This window comes from Hoplias malabaricus, chromosome 15 (genome assembly GCF_029633855.1).
Source record: "Hoplias malabaricus isolate fHopMal1 chromosome 15, fHopMal1.hap1, whole genome shotgun sequence".
Classification (NCBI taxonomy): Eukaryota; Metazoa; Chordata; class Actinopteri; order Characiformes; family Erythrinidae; genus Hoplias; species Hoplias malabaricus.
The window spans coordinates 13,286,348-13,304,624 of NC_089814.1; the positions used below are offsets into that span (position 1 = coordinate 13,286,348).

General features: G+C 40.2%; 1 protein-coding gene across 4 annotated transcripts in view; it reads right to left on the reverse strand.

The window, feature by feature from the left end:
* The window catches only part of ank1b (ankyrin 1, erythrocytic b), a 107,098-nt gene that overhangs the window by 22,806 nt on the left and 66,015 nt on the right, over positions 1 to 18,277 (reverse strand). For 3 of the 4 annotated variants that reach the window (XM_066646010.1, XM_066646009.1, XM_066646007.1), the window contains exons 6-31: positions 17,988 to 18,173; positions 17,574 to 17,672; positions 16,158 to 16,256; positions 15,651 to 15,749; positions 15,191 to 15,388; positions 14,952 to 15,050; positions 12,677 to 12,775; positions 12,196 to 12,294; positions 11,812 to 12,009; positions 11,612 to 11,710; positions 11,393 to 11,491; positions 10,994 to 11,191; positions 10,262 to 10,360; positions 9,676 to 9,774; positions 9,122 to 9,220; positions 8,053 to 8,145; positions 7,768 to 7,840; positions 7,203 to 7,223; positions 6,299 to 6,422; positions 5,590 to 5,653; positions 5,324 to 5,436; positions 4,412 to 4,636; positions 3,524 to 3,678; positions 3,218 to 3,429; positions 481 to 685; positions 120 to 216 (exon numbers count right to left, since the gene is read on the reverse strand). In XM_066646010.1, coding sequence (XP_066502107.1) covers positions 120 to 216; positions 481 to 685; positions 3,218 to 3,429; positions 3,524 to 3,678; positions 4,412 to 4,636; positions 5,324 to 5,436; positions 5,590 to 5,653; positions 6,299 to 6,422; positions 7,203 to 7,223; positions 7,768 to 7,840; positions 8,053 to 8,145; positions 9,122 to 9,220; positions 9,676 to 9,774; positions 10,262 to 10,360; positions 10,994 to 11,191; positions 11,393 to 11,491; positions 11,612 to 11,710; positions 11,812 to 12,009; positions 12,196 to 12,294; positions 12,677 to 12,775; positions 14,952 to 15,050; positions 15,191 to 15,388; positions 15,651 to 15,749; positions 16,158 to 16,256; positions 17,574 to 17,672; positions 17,988 to 18,173 — 3,251 coding nt within the window. The remainder of the gene's footprint in view (positions 1 to 119; positions 217 to 480; positions 686 to 3,217; positions 3,430 to 3,523; positions 3,679 to 4,411; positions 4,637 to 5,323; positions 5,437 to 5,589; positions 5,654 to 6,298; positions 6,423 to 7,202; positions 7,224 to 7,767; positions 7,841 to 8,052; positions 8,146 to 9,121; positions 9,221 to 9,675; positions 9,775 to 10,261; positions 10,361 to 10,993; positions 11,192 to 11,392; positions 11,492 to 11,611; positions 11,711 to 11,811; positions 12,010 to 12,195; positions 12,295 to 12,676; positions 12,776 to 14,951; positions 15,051 to 15,190; positions 15,389 to 15,650; positions 15,750 to 16,157; positions 16,257 to 17,573; positions 17,673 to 17,987; positions 18,174 to 18,277) is intronic. The other variant, XM_066646008.1, reaches the window with a different exon arrangement.

The window sequence follows — 18,277 nt, forward strand, 5'->3', positions numbered from 1 at the left end:
TTATTAATATAAGTTATTATCATATAAGTCATATAATATATTAAAATAGCAGGTGATTGAATGGTATGGGTTTGTATATATGTATGAGAAAGTTATTATTGCTGTTTGGCATATGTCACCTTGCTGACACATTGGTGGTGAAGTTGGCGCAGTTGTTGGAGTACATGAGCTTGGTGGTGCCAGTAATGTCCTCCCACTGAGCTGGGGCTGTGCCACCTGCAGAGACAATGTCACAGCTCTTTACAAACTCTATGAACCTAATGGCCTTTTTTCACAAACAGCACCATCTGGAAACATTACGCTCTATCTATACTTATCCCTGTGTCCCAATCCAGGAAGGACTACAGTCTGTTTCAGCCTTTTCCAAGAGCTTTGGCAGGGCACACATATCAAAGCTGGCTGAGGTTGACATGCACTGCAATAACGGCTAATCTCCCTCTTTCAGAAAAACCCAAATCCTTGCCACTGACAAGAGCGTACCAATGACGCTACAGAGGAGGCGCAGGCTGGTGGTGTCTCCCTCTCCAGCATCCCGTGGGCTCTCCCTCCAGGATGGAGGGAGGGGAATGCGCAGGCCAATGGGCCGGTGGAACTTGCGCCTGCGTGGTTCCACGGTCACCACAGGACTAAACGTTGCCTGATTACCTAACTGCCGAGTAAGTAACTCATCCTGGATTGGCTGGGCCTAAGGAAATGAGAGAGGAGAAGAGAAGGGAAGAGAAGAGAAGAGAAGAGAAGAGAAGAGAAGAGAAGAGAAGAGAAGAGAAGAGAAGAGAAGAGAAGAGAAACTTAATGAGTAAATAAGAACAGTTTGGGAATATGTGGTGCAAAAAAACAGTTAACGACCAAACAAGAATTCCAGAATATGATTCTCATTGAGTCTCATACCAATAAGAAAAATACACAAGACGAAAAACAAATGGACAGTGATTAAACTGAATTACAGATATGGAGAGTTTGTCTTCCTCATTGCCATTTATTGTTATCACACATTCTGACAGCAAAACTAATTAATGAAGGAAATTAAGACGAAAATTAATTTACAAGCAGACATTCAACATCACTGGAACTTAACAAAACTAATTAAGATGCACTTGTGCACATAAAACATCCTCCAGTTCAGCACATAAAATTATATTAAGTATACACAATTATTTATATGAAGTTATAAATTTAACCATAAGCATTTTAAATGAATATACATCAAATATAATTTTCCACATTCATTAGATGGCAAAAAAACTATGTAATTGTATTAATAGGTGGGATATACCCCTTTGCTGCAGTGACAGAATTTGATGGCATTTATCCAAGAGAACATTAATGAGATGATTGGTTTATTAATTTTGGATCTCAAAATTTGGATGCATCCTGTGGGTTTGAGCCCTTTTTCAGGTCAGGAACACACCATGGACCAGGCACCTGTTCATCCCACACTTACACATACAGGGAATTGTGCATTGCCAATCCACCTAATAAAAATGTGTTTTGGAGTTTTTCAGGGGTTTGAACACAACATGCTTGAAACCCTACTGTGTTTGTTAGGATTTTTTTCTGCTTTAAAATGAACTGCACGGACTAAACCATAGGGCCCAGAGCCTTGAGACTTAGTCAACAGATTATTGTTGACAATATAGTATGACAATACAGTATAGTTGACAGTAGTCTCTCTCACTACTCAGGCACAAACTGTCAGCCAAATCGGCCTCATAGGGGTGTTATAGCAAAAGAAAATACTTTCATTAAATGATTTTCCATGCTGTGAGTCATAGAGATTAAATCTTTTTTCGCCCTAAATCCTTGGGTCCCAACAAACCAAAGAAGTACATAGAACCACTAAGCTCTGTCCACTAGTCAGTGGATTTTTGTTTAATTCTCTTGAGCTTGTTGTCAAATTGTTTGCATTGGTCTGAAACTATATGATTATCAAAAAAAAAATTGGTAATTTCAATTCAAGATTGTTGCCATATGCAAATGAACCTCTCCAGCTTATTGCCTGTTTTACCTAAAAATCTGTAACTCCTTCATACATATATACCACATATGTCCATTTGAGGACATCCACTGACTAGTTCGAGCTCAAAGATTTGTGTCTGCATTTCTAACCTGAATGGCTGTAACTGGTCAGCAATAATAATTAGTTATGGATCCATCTTTTCGTCAAAGGATACATTATTATATTGTTTTTATTATATGATATTATATATTAGCTCCAACGTCTGGTCAACTAAATAAATGGGAACATAGATTCCTTCACCATCAGTTGGCGCTACAAGATAAATGATTGTTTTATTGTTCTGAAGTATTGGGTTTGATCTCATATTCATCTGCCCAGGTCAAGAGGTCATAACATATGATTAGAAATATTAATCATAATTTATCATAAACATATCATAATAGCATCCAGCAGTTAGCAAATAAAGGCCTTTTGATCTACTTTGACTTCGTTTCACATTTCTTATTAACTGTGTAAATAAGACTCTAGCTTCATTATTACTTGTGAATCCTCACTGGCCCAAACTGCTTATGGCCTCATTGTGTTGATACTTGATTACACCCACACACATTTGGGATATATTTTCTATTCACATAAGATTTAAAATTTAGGCCTCATACTTGTAAACTTAGCCTCATCGATTCCTTCTTTGTCCTAAGTGGCCCATGCTCCCTAAGGTTAATTGTGCTGATTCTTGATTCAATGAAAAACTCATGTTCCTAGTGTATACATTGTTCAAGGTACTTTAATTGTTGTGGATGTATTTAATGTCTACATGAATGCTTGCAATTCAGGCCTGTTACTTTCAAAAAGGCCTATTTAAGTGAGAACCCTGTTAATTGCGAATATATTTATATATATATATTTTATATATATATATTTTTGGAAGCACCTGGAGGGAACCCACACAGACACAGGAATAACACACCAGACTCTTCACAGACATTGACCCACAAAGAAAAGAACTGCCATTAGAAAGGTACACAATGGAGTTGCTGAACATGAGCCTAAAGCCAAAATGTCCAATAGAGAGTATACTACCCCCAATACTGTGCTGTGAACCAGTTTTGGAAAGACATTTGGATGATTTGGAGTGGCACTTGTGCTCCAACATTCATCATTGCTTAATACAATCAAATACTCATGGCAATGTTTCAACACATAATGTAAGCCCTTTCCAAAAGAGCAGAGGCTGTTACTCCAAATGAGAGTCTTTCCCACCTGTAAACCAAGGCGAACTCGTTTAGTGACCGCTGTCTCAGGAAAGATGGCCTGGACTTGGGGCACTAGTTTGCTGATCAGCTGACCCCCTTCGGGTCCAATCAGATCGCTCTCCTGCTGGACACGTGACACAACAGCAAAGTAAAGAGGGAAGTCTGTGGAAATTATCCGACGGATCCTTTTCTTCTCCAGCTCCTCCTGACATTCCAGATCTGAAAGTGAAAGCATGTAGAGTTCCAGTCTTTTGTAAAAATAAGTTTCAAGCTCATACACTACTTAACTATTTTACAGTATGATGAGATTCACCTTCATCCATGCCATTAAGAATGGTTTCCAGCACATCGTCACCATAGCGGTTGCGATGCTCCTTCCAGACAGAGCCGTTTTCACTACGAAGGACCACCAGCTCTCGATCCCCCCTCGCCAGAGAAGCAAAGTGAGGAATCTCCACAATCACTGGCCTGAAACACAGCATCAGAAATGAAGTACAGCACTACTCCTACTGCACATGCAAAGTAAATTACTGAAAAATATGTATTACATATAGAACATCATTATAAGTTTCAGTTCTACAGTTATAGATTGTAGTCCACCTGTTTCTCTGCATATACCCATTTCACCCTGCTCTTGAAATATTAGTAACAACAGGACCTCCACAGAGCAGGCAAGATTGTGGTAGTCGATCATTCTCAGCCTGCAGTGACACTGACGTGGTGGTGACCTGTTAGTGTGTGTTTTGCTGGTATGAGTGGATCAGGCACAGCAGGGCTGCTAAGAGTTCTTAAAGACCTGTCATTGCTGGACTCAGTATTATCCACCAACCAAAAATATCAAGCCAACAGCATCCTGTTGGAGACATTCTGTGTCCACTGATGAAAAAGTAGACAACAACCAACACACTGTGCAGCAACAAATGAGCTACTGTCTCTGATGTCACATCGACAAGGTGGACCAACAAGGTAGATGTGTCTAATGGTCAGTGAATGGACACTGTATTTAAAAACAAGTGCTTTTTAAAAGCTAAGAGCCAATTTGAGGATCCACAATTTGAGGATTTTTGGTACTCACTATAATTCTTGTACTTAGTGCGTACTGAAGAATAATTCTAAAGGTCAAAAACTGAAGCATCAGATTCAAGTAGTTAAAACAGACAACGCATGAAAACTGACAGCAGGTTGGCTTTGTCAAGCTCACCCTAGGAACTGCATGCTGGAAGGTCCCAGTGAGATGATGCGGGAGGCAAGGCCCTCTCCTTCCACCAGAGGAGGAGGGGTGGTAAGCTTCTGCGGTTTGACCAAACGACATGTAATGCGCGTGGGTGCAGTACAAGTACGTGGGGGGATTATCACTCGCAGGCCATTGTGTCTGCTGCCACGCATGGACCCTCCTCTCGCATCCACCATGAAACTGACCAGAAATCTGTCAATCAATCAGTAAATAATTAACTACCGATACAGCACATTTTTCCAAATAACTGTACTCCAGGACTGAATGGCAGTGGCAAACAGGTCAAATATGAACAAAATATACATAGCTCACACACATTTAAATCGATTTGACAATCTGTTCAAGATGACAAGAGAAGTTCACTAAAAAAATAAAATAGTGCATTTATTTTATAAGTTATGCCTGAAAATACTTTTCAAGTTCAGCACTGGGGCTATAAGGCTAATGTACCTAAACAGGACTGGATGCCTATATGATTCAATTACCATTATCCCAGCTAAATCATTTTACACTTGACTTTATTTAATTGTTTAGTAAATTCAAGTATTCTTGCTCATGGGGTTATTAAAACGGTACAATATATTGATATGTTTAAAAATTGAAAAGTTAGAATGTCATATTTGAAAACAATTGCAGAGTTCATCTTGAAAATAATTTTCCCTGCCCCACTATTTTGTATTGTTTACTTATTTGAAGAAATCATGATGATTTGGACATACAGTTCCTTGGATCAGCTGCTAAAGTACAAAGTCCATGATTTTTGCTTTATTAATTTTGTATTGAAATTATTTTAGTGAGATTTCTTTTTGGAAATGTGTAGCTCAGTGAAGCTTAAACTTGACGGGCCTTTTGAGGTTATGTGTACAAGAGTCCACTGACCCAGTGTGAATGGGGCTGGCCACTGGGCTAACGTTGTCTGAGGTTTCTGTGGCTGGACTACTGGGAATCAGAGAGTCCTCATCATATTCTTTAGGCAGAGGGACAGGAGTGTGCTGCAGACATACAGGACACCACGTATTACACACAAACCAATGAACACAGAAAAAAAATCACAAAACATGGTCTTGTGAGAAAGAGGGAGAGAAAGAGAATGTGCCATTTTTAATCTTTACAGGTTTATTTTGAAAAGACCTTGAAGCCAGTACCTGGTCCAGCATGACCGTCTCTGGAGAAACACATGGAATTCTGGGAATAGCAGGGGAATAGGGTCTGAAGAGAGGCAAACAGACAATTACTCATATGACTGATATACTTTATAATCACACATATCATCAGTTATTTTTATATATAAATAATTAATGTTGAATTCACTCAGGTTTGTTTGTAAACATTATGTAATATTAAAAAATATATTGTTATTAAATGAGGAAGAATGTAAGCCCTGTCCAAATAAAAAAATGTATCTCCATTTTTGTTGATTTTTACATCATTTAAACACAGCAACTGTCTTAGGTTAAAAAGTTTTTTCCTTCTGTAAAGTTACTATTTTTGCAGATACATGTTTTTCATTGGACAGTGATGATACATTGTTACCATCTATAGTTGCATGCTTCAGTATATGATTAAAACATCATTGTCCTTGTTAATTAATATAAGTTACATAAGCATGTATTTCTGAGTATGCTTTCTCAGTTCGTACTAAATTGTTTAAGCTGTGTTGATCTTTGAATATCCTCATACATATTTGTATAGTTTCTTACCAAATGCTTGATGAATATGAACTCTAAAGCATTAAAATGATGTAAGAAAATGTAATAAATATTTTCAATAAATTTGTTTTCAGACTATTAATGACATGACATTTCTTTTCATGAAATCTTTTAGCAGTCTTTGGGCCTATGACTCAAGGCTTACGTTGTGCCCAGCCCACTCTCAAAGTCCCGCAAAGACTTCTTTGGTGAAAGGAAGTCATCATCCTGATCCTTCAGGTCATCCAGCTTCAGGTAACGAGCACCATCCATCCCCAGCAACTCATCGCCTACCCACAGCACAAGGCAGATGTCAGCCCCCAGAGGAGTGAATGAGTTCAGGGAGGAGAAGAAAGGAATAAAGAAACAGAAGAAGAAGAATAATGAAGAAGAAAAGCAAAAGTTTTAAAAGTTTAAAGAGAGATCAACTGTCACTCATTGCCATTCATCATTCGCCATCATTCAGTCACAAGCACAGATTAACAACTTGGGTGCTATCCAAGCAATGAAGTCATACACACACAGAGCCAATGGAATACATGAAGAAAATCAAGACACCCAGTCAGACTGTATAGCATTGTTACGGTTACGCAGGTGAGCATGCCCAGTAGAGACATCACGTGCTTCCTCTGCATTCGAAAAAGATTTGTTCCTGTTACTGGAGAGGTGTAATCATGAGGGTTCAATGATGGGTACACAGCCATTTCCTTGACGTTCTCTGCTGAGTTAAATGATGATCATTAGTCAATTATGTTGTTATTCAGTTAAATGTCAATTTACTGCCAGTCCTGCAGTGGTAGGATAGAGACAAAACCCTCTTCTGAATAGACCTTGGCACAGTCCTGTGAATGATGCCCCCCACAAACAAATGTTAGTGCTGATAAAGAAAAAAAGCAGGTCATGATCACATGATGATGAAGAGCCTGACGACATCACTGTAAAACCAGGCGACAGATCCCACAGCGGAAGATAAAACTCAGTGTTGGACAAAATGAGGGCGCTTGAGATGGAAGCACACATTCACGAACGACCGACAACCGGACAAGGCAGAGAGAAGGAGACGCTCCTACCTAATGTTAGCTGTGCAACTCCTGGAGAAGAGACGGAGAGAGTGTGTTTCAGGATAGTGAGATAGTATGCGAGGACCAGAACCACGTCATAGGCATTCATCAATGTTATTTCAAAACCTTCACATTTCCACGTACATTGTGGGAAAATGTCATAATAAATAAATCAACAGATTAATAGAAATGGTAAAAATGTATAAAATGGTAAAAAAAAGTATAAAATTATTAGTGATGACCCGTCAGCAGAGTATGATCAGATATCAGAGGAACAAAATCATTGAGTCAGTTCCTCACACCCTACTTTAAGTTAATCTGAACCATTACTATTCAATTTTGGATATTAAATAGTGGAATATCTATCCTTTACATGAATACATATAAAAGTTAAAAAAGATTTCTATAAAATGACTTTTTTTACAATATGCTGGTTGCATTTTCTTATACACGGTAAGAGGCAGTGGTTTTTGTTGTGTCAGTACGGCTACGGTGCTTGGAAATACACTCTTTAATATGACTTTCCAACATGTAATCCTGCGAGTGCAAGCACAACCGAGTCAGCAATACCCACCTTCATCCTCCGACACATCCAGGATCTCATCCACAGTCTCTGGGAAACTCATACGATGCTTTTCTGTGGTGATCTGAGAGGCAAGGAGAGAGGGAGGAATAGAGAGACAGGGAAATATAAAAACAAAGCAGCAGGAGTATGCCAAATAGTGACGGGAGAGGACAAGATCAGCAGAGATAAGCAGAGATAATACCAAAGCTATACATCAGATCATTTCTGAAGGGACATTTCAGATAAAAATCACACAGCAAATTTGTGGTATAAAATTCCAGAGAAGGCTCTCACCATGGACACAGATTCTTCTGTCACAAGTTTGAGTACATCAATGACAGAGATGTAGCCTAGTCGCTTAGCAATGCCCAGGGGGGAGGTTCCATTCTGAAAGGAATGACACACACACACACACACACACATACACACAAGCAGTTAGACACAAATAAAACATCCATCTTTGATAGCATCTCATAGTAGCTTCATAACTGTCTCTGCAGTCCAAAAGGAATCTAAGCCCCCATTCACTTGGTGGGGGATTACACAAATTTAATATTCAAGCCTCCAAAGTGATGCAAAACCACAGTAACCGAAATGGTTCCCAGCAAATCAACTGCTAAAAGACAAACAGCCAAAACATGACAACTACATACATATAAAACAAATAAAATCCATACTTTTGATACCTCTTTGAAATATATAGTATTTTAAGCAAATAATCTCTAGCCAAAAATGTTTGATTCGGGAGAAATAGGCAGATGGGAAGACCTGTGGGAGTTTTTCTTTGCAACACAAGTTGCTCACTTGGGGTTTGACAGTCATCCAAGGGGGAACAAATGACAAATCAAGGTGTTGGGCACCAAAGACTCATTAATGACAAAGGGCAAAAAAACGCTCTATTGTGCAGTCCATATCCCATTTAAAATACATATCTCTGTGGTACAAGTCACAGAGTTTTTATAATGCTAACGAGAGGAATGTGTCACAACACAATCCACTGTGTATTGGGCTGCACAGCCACAGACAATCAAACTGCCCATACTAGTCCCCATCCACAGTCAAAATTGTGCGCATCAAAATTAGATTTCGGAGCAATGAAATAATGTTGCTTAGTCCAAATGCAACCTGTTTTCATTGGCATCATCTGTACAGCTGGGTCTGTGTGGACAGTTTACTTTGGGAAGAGAAAGCACCAGGATGGGAAACACTGCATCCGGACATTCAAGCAGCTGTCAATTTGGCAGTATTTTTAAGACACAAGTGGCATCTTTCAGCAAGACAATGCACATCCACACATGAGTCAGGTGTAGTTAAATGAACATGACAAAAATTAGAAGTGTTGAAAGAGACAGAAGGTTCATACAGTAGTTATTTCGTTGGGAAGGGCACCATGTTTCAGAAGCAGAGTCACAATATCAGTGTGGCCCTGCTGAGCTGCCTGATGAAGAGGTGTGTAGCCCACCTGCAAGAGTGAAAGAGAGAAATAGAAACAGACAGAAAAAGTGAATCTGGGTAAAACATCACCAAAAGTTTATATGCAAAAATAATGAACATACTGTTTATATGCAAGTGTAATATTTCCAAGATTGTTTTCTTTCCAAAAATGGCATAATTCTTATTTATGAATTCTTATTAATGGAGTATTAATTAGAGTTAACTCACTCACTTTACTCAAGTCACCAGATTACTAGAGGTCAACGGGTAATAATTAAAGTAATAATGACATACAAATGTATTAACATTAAACATAATTTAAGCAAAATGGCATTAACATTGTTATTCCTATCACCACCATGTCATAATAAGTGACTCTGAATTACCCCTCAGTGGTTGAAAGATATCAGTGAAAAACCCCTTTAACCAGTACAATGTTCCTAAATTTGCCTCTAGATGCTTGGGTGAGAGTTTCACACTTACTCGGGTCTTACTGTTTACATGGGCCTGCTGTTGCAAAAGAAACTTCACCATCTTTATGTTGCCATAGTGACATGCCACATGTAAGGGTGTGTAGCCCATCTGAGACAGAGAAAAAAAAAGGATAGGAGTGTTTACTCTTGAGAGAGAGGGAGGGAGAGAAAAATGTGAGAAAAAGAGGAGAGGGAATGAGCATCCGTTTCTCATATCTGTTTATATCTCATATTTTCTCTGGAGATTTCCGGACAGGAGAGAAAGTCAGTGTGACAGTGCCTAGGGTCTTGTTTCTATTTTCAGACCATCGATTGAGAGACAGGGCAATCCACCAGGGGAACAAGAGACATGTGATAAAGGGGTAAAGGCCAAAGACGAGCTACTCCTGTTTTGTCATGAACTCCCAATTTCATTGAGGTTCATTAAAAGCTGCTTGCTGACTCACTCTGTGGGACTTCCTCACAAACACCATTTCTGCCTCATACACGTTTTTAGAGACAGTATTCTGTAAGGATTTCTGGAATGATAAATGCAAAATGGCATGTGTGTGTGGGTGTGGGTCGGCATGCATGTTTTTGTGTGTGTGTGTTTTTACCCTTGAGGCTGCGTAGACTGAGGAACCTTGCTTCACCAGCATGTCTGCAATGCCCACATGTCCTTCCTGGGCCACCAGGTGCAGTGGGGTCAAACCATTCTATACACCAGACACAGAAATACTGCATTATTACCCTGGCAACAAGAGTACAGAGCACAGAAAACGTTTGCCATCTTTGAATTTTAAATGTATATGGAAGTAAGGACTATTCTCAGTCCAGCAGTGACACAGAGGGTTGTAAAAACACAAGCAGCCATGCTGTGTCTGATCCAGTCATATCAGTGCAACACACACTAACAACAACAACACCATATCAGCATCACTGCAGATCTGAGAATGATCCACCACCCAAATCATACCTGCCCTGTCCTGGGGGGTCCTTACCACTGAAGAATAGGGTGGAGGCTAACAATTTATACAGAGCAATAGTTTGACTACAGTCTGTAATTGTAGAACTACAAAGTGCTCCTGAATGGTCAGTGGAGCTGAGAGAATGAACAGTAAATGTAGAAACCAGGAGGTGGTCATAATGTTATGGTTGATCAGTGTGTTAAATATTATGAAAAGTAACATATTAAACTGCAGTTGCATTAAGTAAGCATGTGATGATACAACTTTCCTTTATAAGAAAGTTAAATAAACTTTGCAACAACTTCATTTTTGGAAGCGGTACATTTGTTTACACCGTAGAAATCATGTACATTCTGAGCAGTGTGGATGGTATGTTAAGACCTTGTTGCCCAGATTGACATTGGCCTGTTTGGAGATGAGGAGAGCAACCATGTCCGGCCGTCCTTCCTGAGCAGCCAGGTGGAGAGGGGTGACCCCCTGCAGTGACTCAGCGTTGGAGTTAGCTCCATACTGCAGCAGACAGCTAGCCACCTCCAGCTGATTCTGCTTAGCAGCAATGTGCAAAGGAGTGTAACCATTCTGGAAGAGAGGCACAAGCAAAGAAAGCCATGAAAAGAGTTTCTAGTTATTCTTTATGACTCTACAGACAAATGTTGATAGACGTCTTGTCAAAACCGAAAAGAGAAAATTGTAGCTATGTTAGTTCACATTAAAAAGTCTTGCATTCTCCTACTAAGTTACCATTTTGGACAGCCCCATTTTTAGGAGGGTGAATCTTACTCGAGCAGTGCTGTGTGGAGATCCACCCTTGCTGACCAGCAGCTTGACCACATCCAGATTGTTGTGATGGACGGCTACGTGCAAAGGGGTCAGCCCATTCTGCAAGGAGAGACACGTGCTCTCAGTCAGTAACTGCTGTGTGTCACAGACTCACACACCCACTCAATGACCGATATCTGCTCTGATCAGCTTTGTGGTCAGTGTGGGATACTGCTTTACCTTTCCTGCTGCATTGGGATTGGCTCCTCTTTCCAGAAGCAGTTCTGCTACATCCACTTTTCCATATTTACATGCCACATGGAGGGGAGTAAACCCTTTCTGTTTGGAAACATAGCATTACACACATAAATACATACTAATACATACATAACCAAATGCAATAGAAATCAAAACAATACAGGACAGAATAGCCGCATAACCTTTGTCATTTTGGTTTGTTGAGCATTGCCATCTAATAAAATACGTGTGGTCTGTGCATGTCCCTCTCGGGCAGCGATGTGCAGAGGGGTGTGGCCAGCTGTTGTGGCTGAGTCAGGATTGGCCTTATGTTCCAACAGCAGTTTCACCAACTCCTTATGGCCCATCCTCGCTGCACAGTGTAATGGAGTTTGATCGTCCTGGAGAGGGAGGAAGTGAGGGAGACAGAGCATGAGACAGAGTGAGAGAGAGAGAATGAAAGAAACAGCCAGTGGTAGACAGAATGTGGTTTTATCAAGAGATTCAACTGATCTTCCAGATTCCTATGTGTCTGTGTAATTGTATCCTCTTCTCCATATGGCTTTGTTGTGCTTGTACTTGCCTACCTTAGCTTTAGCATCCACCTGTGCAGAGTTCTGCAGCAGAAACTGAGCAACTTCACAATGCCCTGCTCGAGCAGCCATGTGCAAAGGAGTTTCCACTTTCTACAATCACACCAACAGATGCATCAATAAATTACTGCACTATTCACTGTAAGACACTGAGTGGCATGAGTCAATAAACAATAAATATCATGATAAATCTTGGAGGGTTGAATATTATTATTATGATTACTGACATTGTTTTTATATTAAGTTAAAATGCAATCCAGTTTAAAATGCAAAAACAGTTAGCAATAAACATATTGAAAAATATTTTAAAATATCATGCTTTTTTCAATTCTTAAGACATTACTCAAAAAGGCATTTCTGATTTAATTTGCTGAAATTCCATTCATTTATTTACTGAAACCTAACCTTTTGACCAGTAGTGTATAAGTAACAATGTAATAATTATTCATGAATAAGGTTTGGGGAACACACTCACCACGTTAGATGCATTTGGGGAAGCTCCTCTTTGCAGCAAACTCTTCACAATATTGAGGTGCCCCATAAATGCAGCCACATGGAGTGGAGTTAGACCCGACTACAAAAGAACAGACAATAACATCAAACAGAGAGCTGAATCTCAAGAGTTGTTCATTTTTTAAATCAACTGCAAGAAAAAATATGTTCACAATTTTATTTCTGGTGTAATCATGGTCATCTACAAGGAATGTAAGCAAGCGTGAAAATGTTTTGTTTAGTGTGTTGATAGAAGAACTGGGCAGTCAATAGCCTATGCACACACACCGATCAAACATAACATTATGACCACCTCATTGGTTCCACACTCATTGCCCATTCTCTCAGATCCACTGACCCTACAGGACCACTTTGTAGTTCTACAATAACAGACTGGAGTCCATCTGTCGCTCTGTTTACATGGTTTGCTCACTTTCACCCTGTTCTTCAAATGGTCAGGACCCCCAAAGGACCATCACAGAGAAGGTATGATTTTGGTGGTAGATCATTCATCAGGGACACTAATGTCGTGATAGTGTGTATGTTGTGCTGGTACAAGTGGATCAGACACAGCAGTGCTGCTGGTGTTAAAGCCCTCTGTGTCACTGCTGGACTAAGACCAACTGAAACCATAGAGCCAAAACATTCTGTGGATGGCATCCTGTGTCCACCATAGAAGGACTAGAGAAAGATCAACACAAATTCTGCAGCGACAGATGAGGTACTGTCACTGACTTTACATCCACGCGGTGGACCAATGGGGTAGGTGTGCCTCATAGAGTGGACAGTGTGTCGACAGAATGTTTAAAAAACTCCAGTAGCACTGCTGTGTCTGATCCTTTCCTACCAGCACAACACACACTAATGCACCACTACCACGTCAGTGTCACTGCAGTGCTGAGAATGCCTCACAACCCAAATCATACCTACTGTGGTAACTACTGTGGTAGTCCTGTAGGGGTCCTGACCATTGAAGAACAGGGTGAAAGTGGGGAAATAATGAAAACAGAGCAACAAATGGGCTATACTCATTCATTCATTGTCTGAAACAGCTTATCCAGTTCAGGGTCGCGGTGGGTCTGGAGCATACCTGGAATCACTGGGCGAGGGCAGGAATGCACTCTGGAGGGGCTGCGTGTCCCTCGCAGGGCAACAGACACTCACACATTCACTCACACCTATGGACACATTTGAGTCACCAATCCACCTACTAATGTGTGTTTTTTGGGCCGTTGGAGGACACCAGAGCCCCCAGAGGAAACCAACGTGGACACAGGGAGAAAACACCAAACTCCTCACCGACAGTCACCTAGAGCGGGACTTGAACCCACAGCCTCCAGGTCCCTGGAGCTGTGTGACAGCAACACAACCATGCTGCCCTGGGATATACTCCTTAATTCTAACACTACAAAGTGCTCCTGTATGATCAGTGGAACTCAGAGAAAGGACAGTGAGTGTAGAAACAAGGAAGTGTTATGGCTGATCAGGGTATACAGATATAAAAAACATGAAAATGTGTTTTTCAGACTTATAATTTTTTTAAATAATGAGTTGGGGCGGCACGGGTGCGCAGCAGGTAGTGTCACAGTCACACAGCTCCAGGGACCTGGAGGTTGTGGGTTCAAGTCCCGCTTCTATGACTCACATGTCTGTGAGGAGTTTGGTGTGTTCTCCCTGTGTCCGCGTGGGTGCTCCGGTTTACTCCCAACGGTCCAAAAACACACGTTTGTAAGTGGATTGGAATATCAGTAGGTGTGAGTGAATTTCTGAGTGTGTGTCGCTCTGTGAAGGACTGGCGCCTCCTCCAGGGTGTGTTTCTGCCTTGCGCCCAGTGATTCTGGGTAGGCTCTGGACCCACTGCAACCCTGAACTGGATAAGCTTCACATAAAAAAGAATGAATAAATGAATAAAAATATTTTGTTTCCTGTGTAGTTTATTTGTGGCTCCTTCTTACAATACTGTATAAGGTTCTTTCTGGCATAATTTTAAGAGAAACAGATCAACACAGCCAAATCAAAACAAGCTGTTTTAGTTTGAAAAACATACTTTTAGAATAGAGTACTAGTATTCAGGAAGAATAAATACATAATCTTTTATAATGCAATGTTAAACATCATCCAAAACTGCAATATTTCTGAAAAATGTGATCACACAATACTTAATTAATCGGTTATATTAATAATCGCAGCTCTACTATGTACACAACAGATAATAAAGGTCTGGAATATATCACATTAGCAGCAGCAAGAAATCTGACCTCAGTCACTGCCTCCAAAGATGCTGAGTGCTTGAGCAGGAGGTCCATGGATCGCATATGGTTCTTCTTGCAGGCAATGTGCAGAGGAGTGAAGCCATTCTGACAAAGCAAAAAGTCACATGTCACAATCACATACATCTCAACATTTATTTTACCATAAAGGGTTAAAATGGGTAAAGAGCAAGGAAAATAGTCTAAAGAGAAGAGCTGGAGGCAGAGAGAAGGAGAGCAGGACTGACCAGGGCTCGAGCATTGGCTTTCGCCCCCTTGTCCAGCAACACTTTGGCCATGCGATGATGGCCACAATGTGCTGCCACATGTAGAGGCGTGAGATGATCCAGAGTGATGTCATCAATTTCTGCGTTGTACTGCAGTAGCTGTCGCACACAGTCCATATGATCACCCTGTGCTGCCATGTGGATCGGAGAAAGACCATTCTGCACAAGAAAACACAGAAGAGAAAACCAGTTCAGAGGAGTAGGGTGATTCTACTAGAAAACTTGACCTATCATTATATACCGGGTTGAGCCGAGGTACTCTAATTTCACCTAAATTTAGTTTAGGAGTGGATGCATGAATGGTCTGGAAAACATAGCCAACATGCAATTCAGAACCTTTAATAAGGATCAACAAATAGGGACCACCGTTTCCAAAGGACATATGGTCTGTTATACACATATGGTATTACTGCAGAGTCACCTTAGTTTTGGCTTGAATGGGAGCTCCCTGGTCCAGGAGGATCTCAATGACCCGTACATGGCCATTCCTGGCTGCACAGTGCAATGGGGTCAACTCATCCTGAAATGAACAAAAGAGACTTAGACACTGATGAAAAATTGGATTAAGAATATTAAGAATATACATCGCAATCCTCTTCACCCACCAGTTTTTAGGAATTTATCTGGGAGCTAAAGCCTTTGTATGTTATACACTGAGAGTGAACTCCTGCTGGACATCATGCTAAAAGCAAATGTTTTTTCCTCTCTTTGTAATCCATCATTAAAATGTTGTTCATATTTTGGCACCAACTACGAGAAAATACCTGATTCCTCCCAGGAGGAAATAAATAGGTCACCCTCTGTAAGCTAGACATAAATAACTCAGCAGTCTACTTTGCAGAAATTTCACACTGTATCTGATTATTAAGCGCTGTAAGATTTTGTATCCCAGTATTGGAGGCATAAGCAAAAAGAAATACAAAAATACCTTTGTTCTGGCATCTATCTGAGCCCCTCTGTCCAAGAGCAGTCGGACCATGATCACATTCCCCCTTCTGGCAGCAATATGCAACGGAGTGATGCCATTCTGAGAGTGACAATGTGGAAGGGAAAGAAACACAAAACAGCAGATTCATTTAGCCTCTTAATGTTGTTTACTCCAGTGATAGAAAGTGCCAACTAAAAATAAAAAAAAGAAAAGAAAATTACAGACCTGAATATTAGTTAGTGATCACTCATATAATTAATATTAGATGGCTAGCAAGTTGCAAACAATATTCCCTTGTATGGATGTTGCTTTCTAGCTGAAATGTATAAAGCCTGAAAATCCAAAATTTAATCTGAATGTAGCATGAACGATTCACAGTGTGTTCTAAGCATTCTGAAAATGTCACATTAGCTAGCTCCCCTTTTTCACACAGTACAATCAAGCTAGAAAGTTGGGGACTAGCAAATGCATCTTGTAAAATATGTGAAGCCAGCTTCCACGTCTGTTTAACAGCTGCTAACACATTATGAGAGCACAACACACTTGGAGGAGAATACTAACTGGCTAGCTAAGATATGCTAGCTATCAGACTGGGGCAGTATCATGGCAGGCCAACAAATTCACAATATGCCAATGCTGAGACCAAGCTAGATGGACAATTTTATTATCCTTATTTTGTGCTGCATCTTCAGAGTAGTCCTGCCTGAGTCTCTCCAGTCACAGCATTGAACCCATGTTTATGTGCAAGTGCATCAAGGTTAAACAGAGCAAAAATGAGCATACGCTAGGAGAAAATAAATAGTGATTAAATACTGTGAAAACAGGAATGGAGAAGACAGAAAACAATGCAAAAATCCTGCGTTCTTCTGGCACCTCACACCTGGGTGCTAGAATATAAACATTTTCATTCTCATTCTCAACTATGTCTTAAACCAGTCGTTCTGAACAAAGGCTGTTTGCACAGGGTAAGAAAAGTGACCCCAGGGAACTGTGCTAACTTGTGAAAAATGATGTTTGTTTGTTTTAAATTATGTAAAAATGCTAAATGCTAGGCAGATACCTGTAACAGACATGGGTATTGGAAATGTGTATCCTAAAGCCATACTCAAGCTTTGTTACATTTAACATATGGGGTTTGTCTTTTTGTGTGTTTATGTTTTGTTCAATTCATGTTAAATAATATGTTTATGTAATAATTTATTAAATAATGTTTATTTTTTAATTATTTCTAAGCTTGAGTTCTTGTGATATTCCAGACAAATATTTAGTTGAATATATACAAACAGTTCATAGACACATAGGATTTAACAACAGCTAATTGCCAAATGGTACAGTGAGAAAAAAAGGTAAAATTAGACATAGAATTGGGAAAATACTGTGAAAATCACATTTATCAAAAAAGGATGGAGCACCAACCTTAGGTGTGAAGTTGACATTGGCTCCTCTGTTTAACAACAGTTGTGCAACACTCAGATTCTCATAATGTGCTGCAATGTGGAGAGGAGTAAATCCAGTCTACAGTGAGAGAGAATAAGAACATGACAGAACAAGACAGAATTGTTTATTTATCTATGTGTACTCAGGACAAGCATTAAATGGTGTTAAATTCCATACATTCTTGCATCAGCATCTGTGATGATAACCTAAGTGCACTTGTTTTGGACAAATTCATCAATATCATATTGACTGCCTATAAATATCTCATTTTTGTTTTGATGTGGTCATCACTGCTGTCCTGATAAGGCACTGAATTATAATCCTTCACAATGAACTCAGCAGGATAGGTCTTGCACAAAACAACACACACACTCACACACATTCTGGTGGTACCTTGCTGAGGACGTCAGGATTGGGATCATTCTGCAGCAGCACAGCTGCGGTGCGTGTGTCGTCATTGCGTGCAGCGATATGAAGGGCAGGCAGGCGCACTTTGCCTTTAGTGCCATAGTTAATGAGGAGAGCCACAACATTCTCATGACCCTGCTGCAGAGCTACAGCCAGCGGCGTGAATCCATCCTAATATAAACCAGACAGAGGAGATACAATTATAAGAAGAACTGATCCACAGAGGGTGCACACAGATAAATTACTGAAGAAACATTTTGAGAATGAAATAGGTA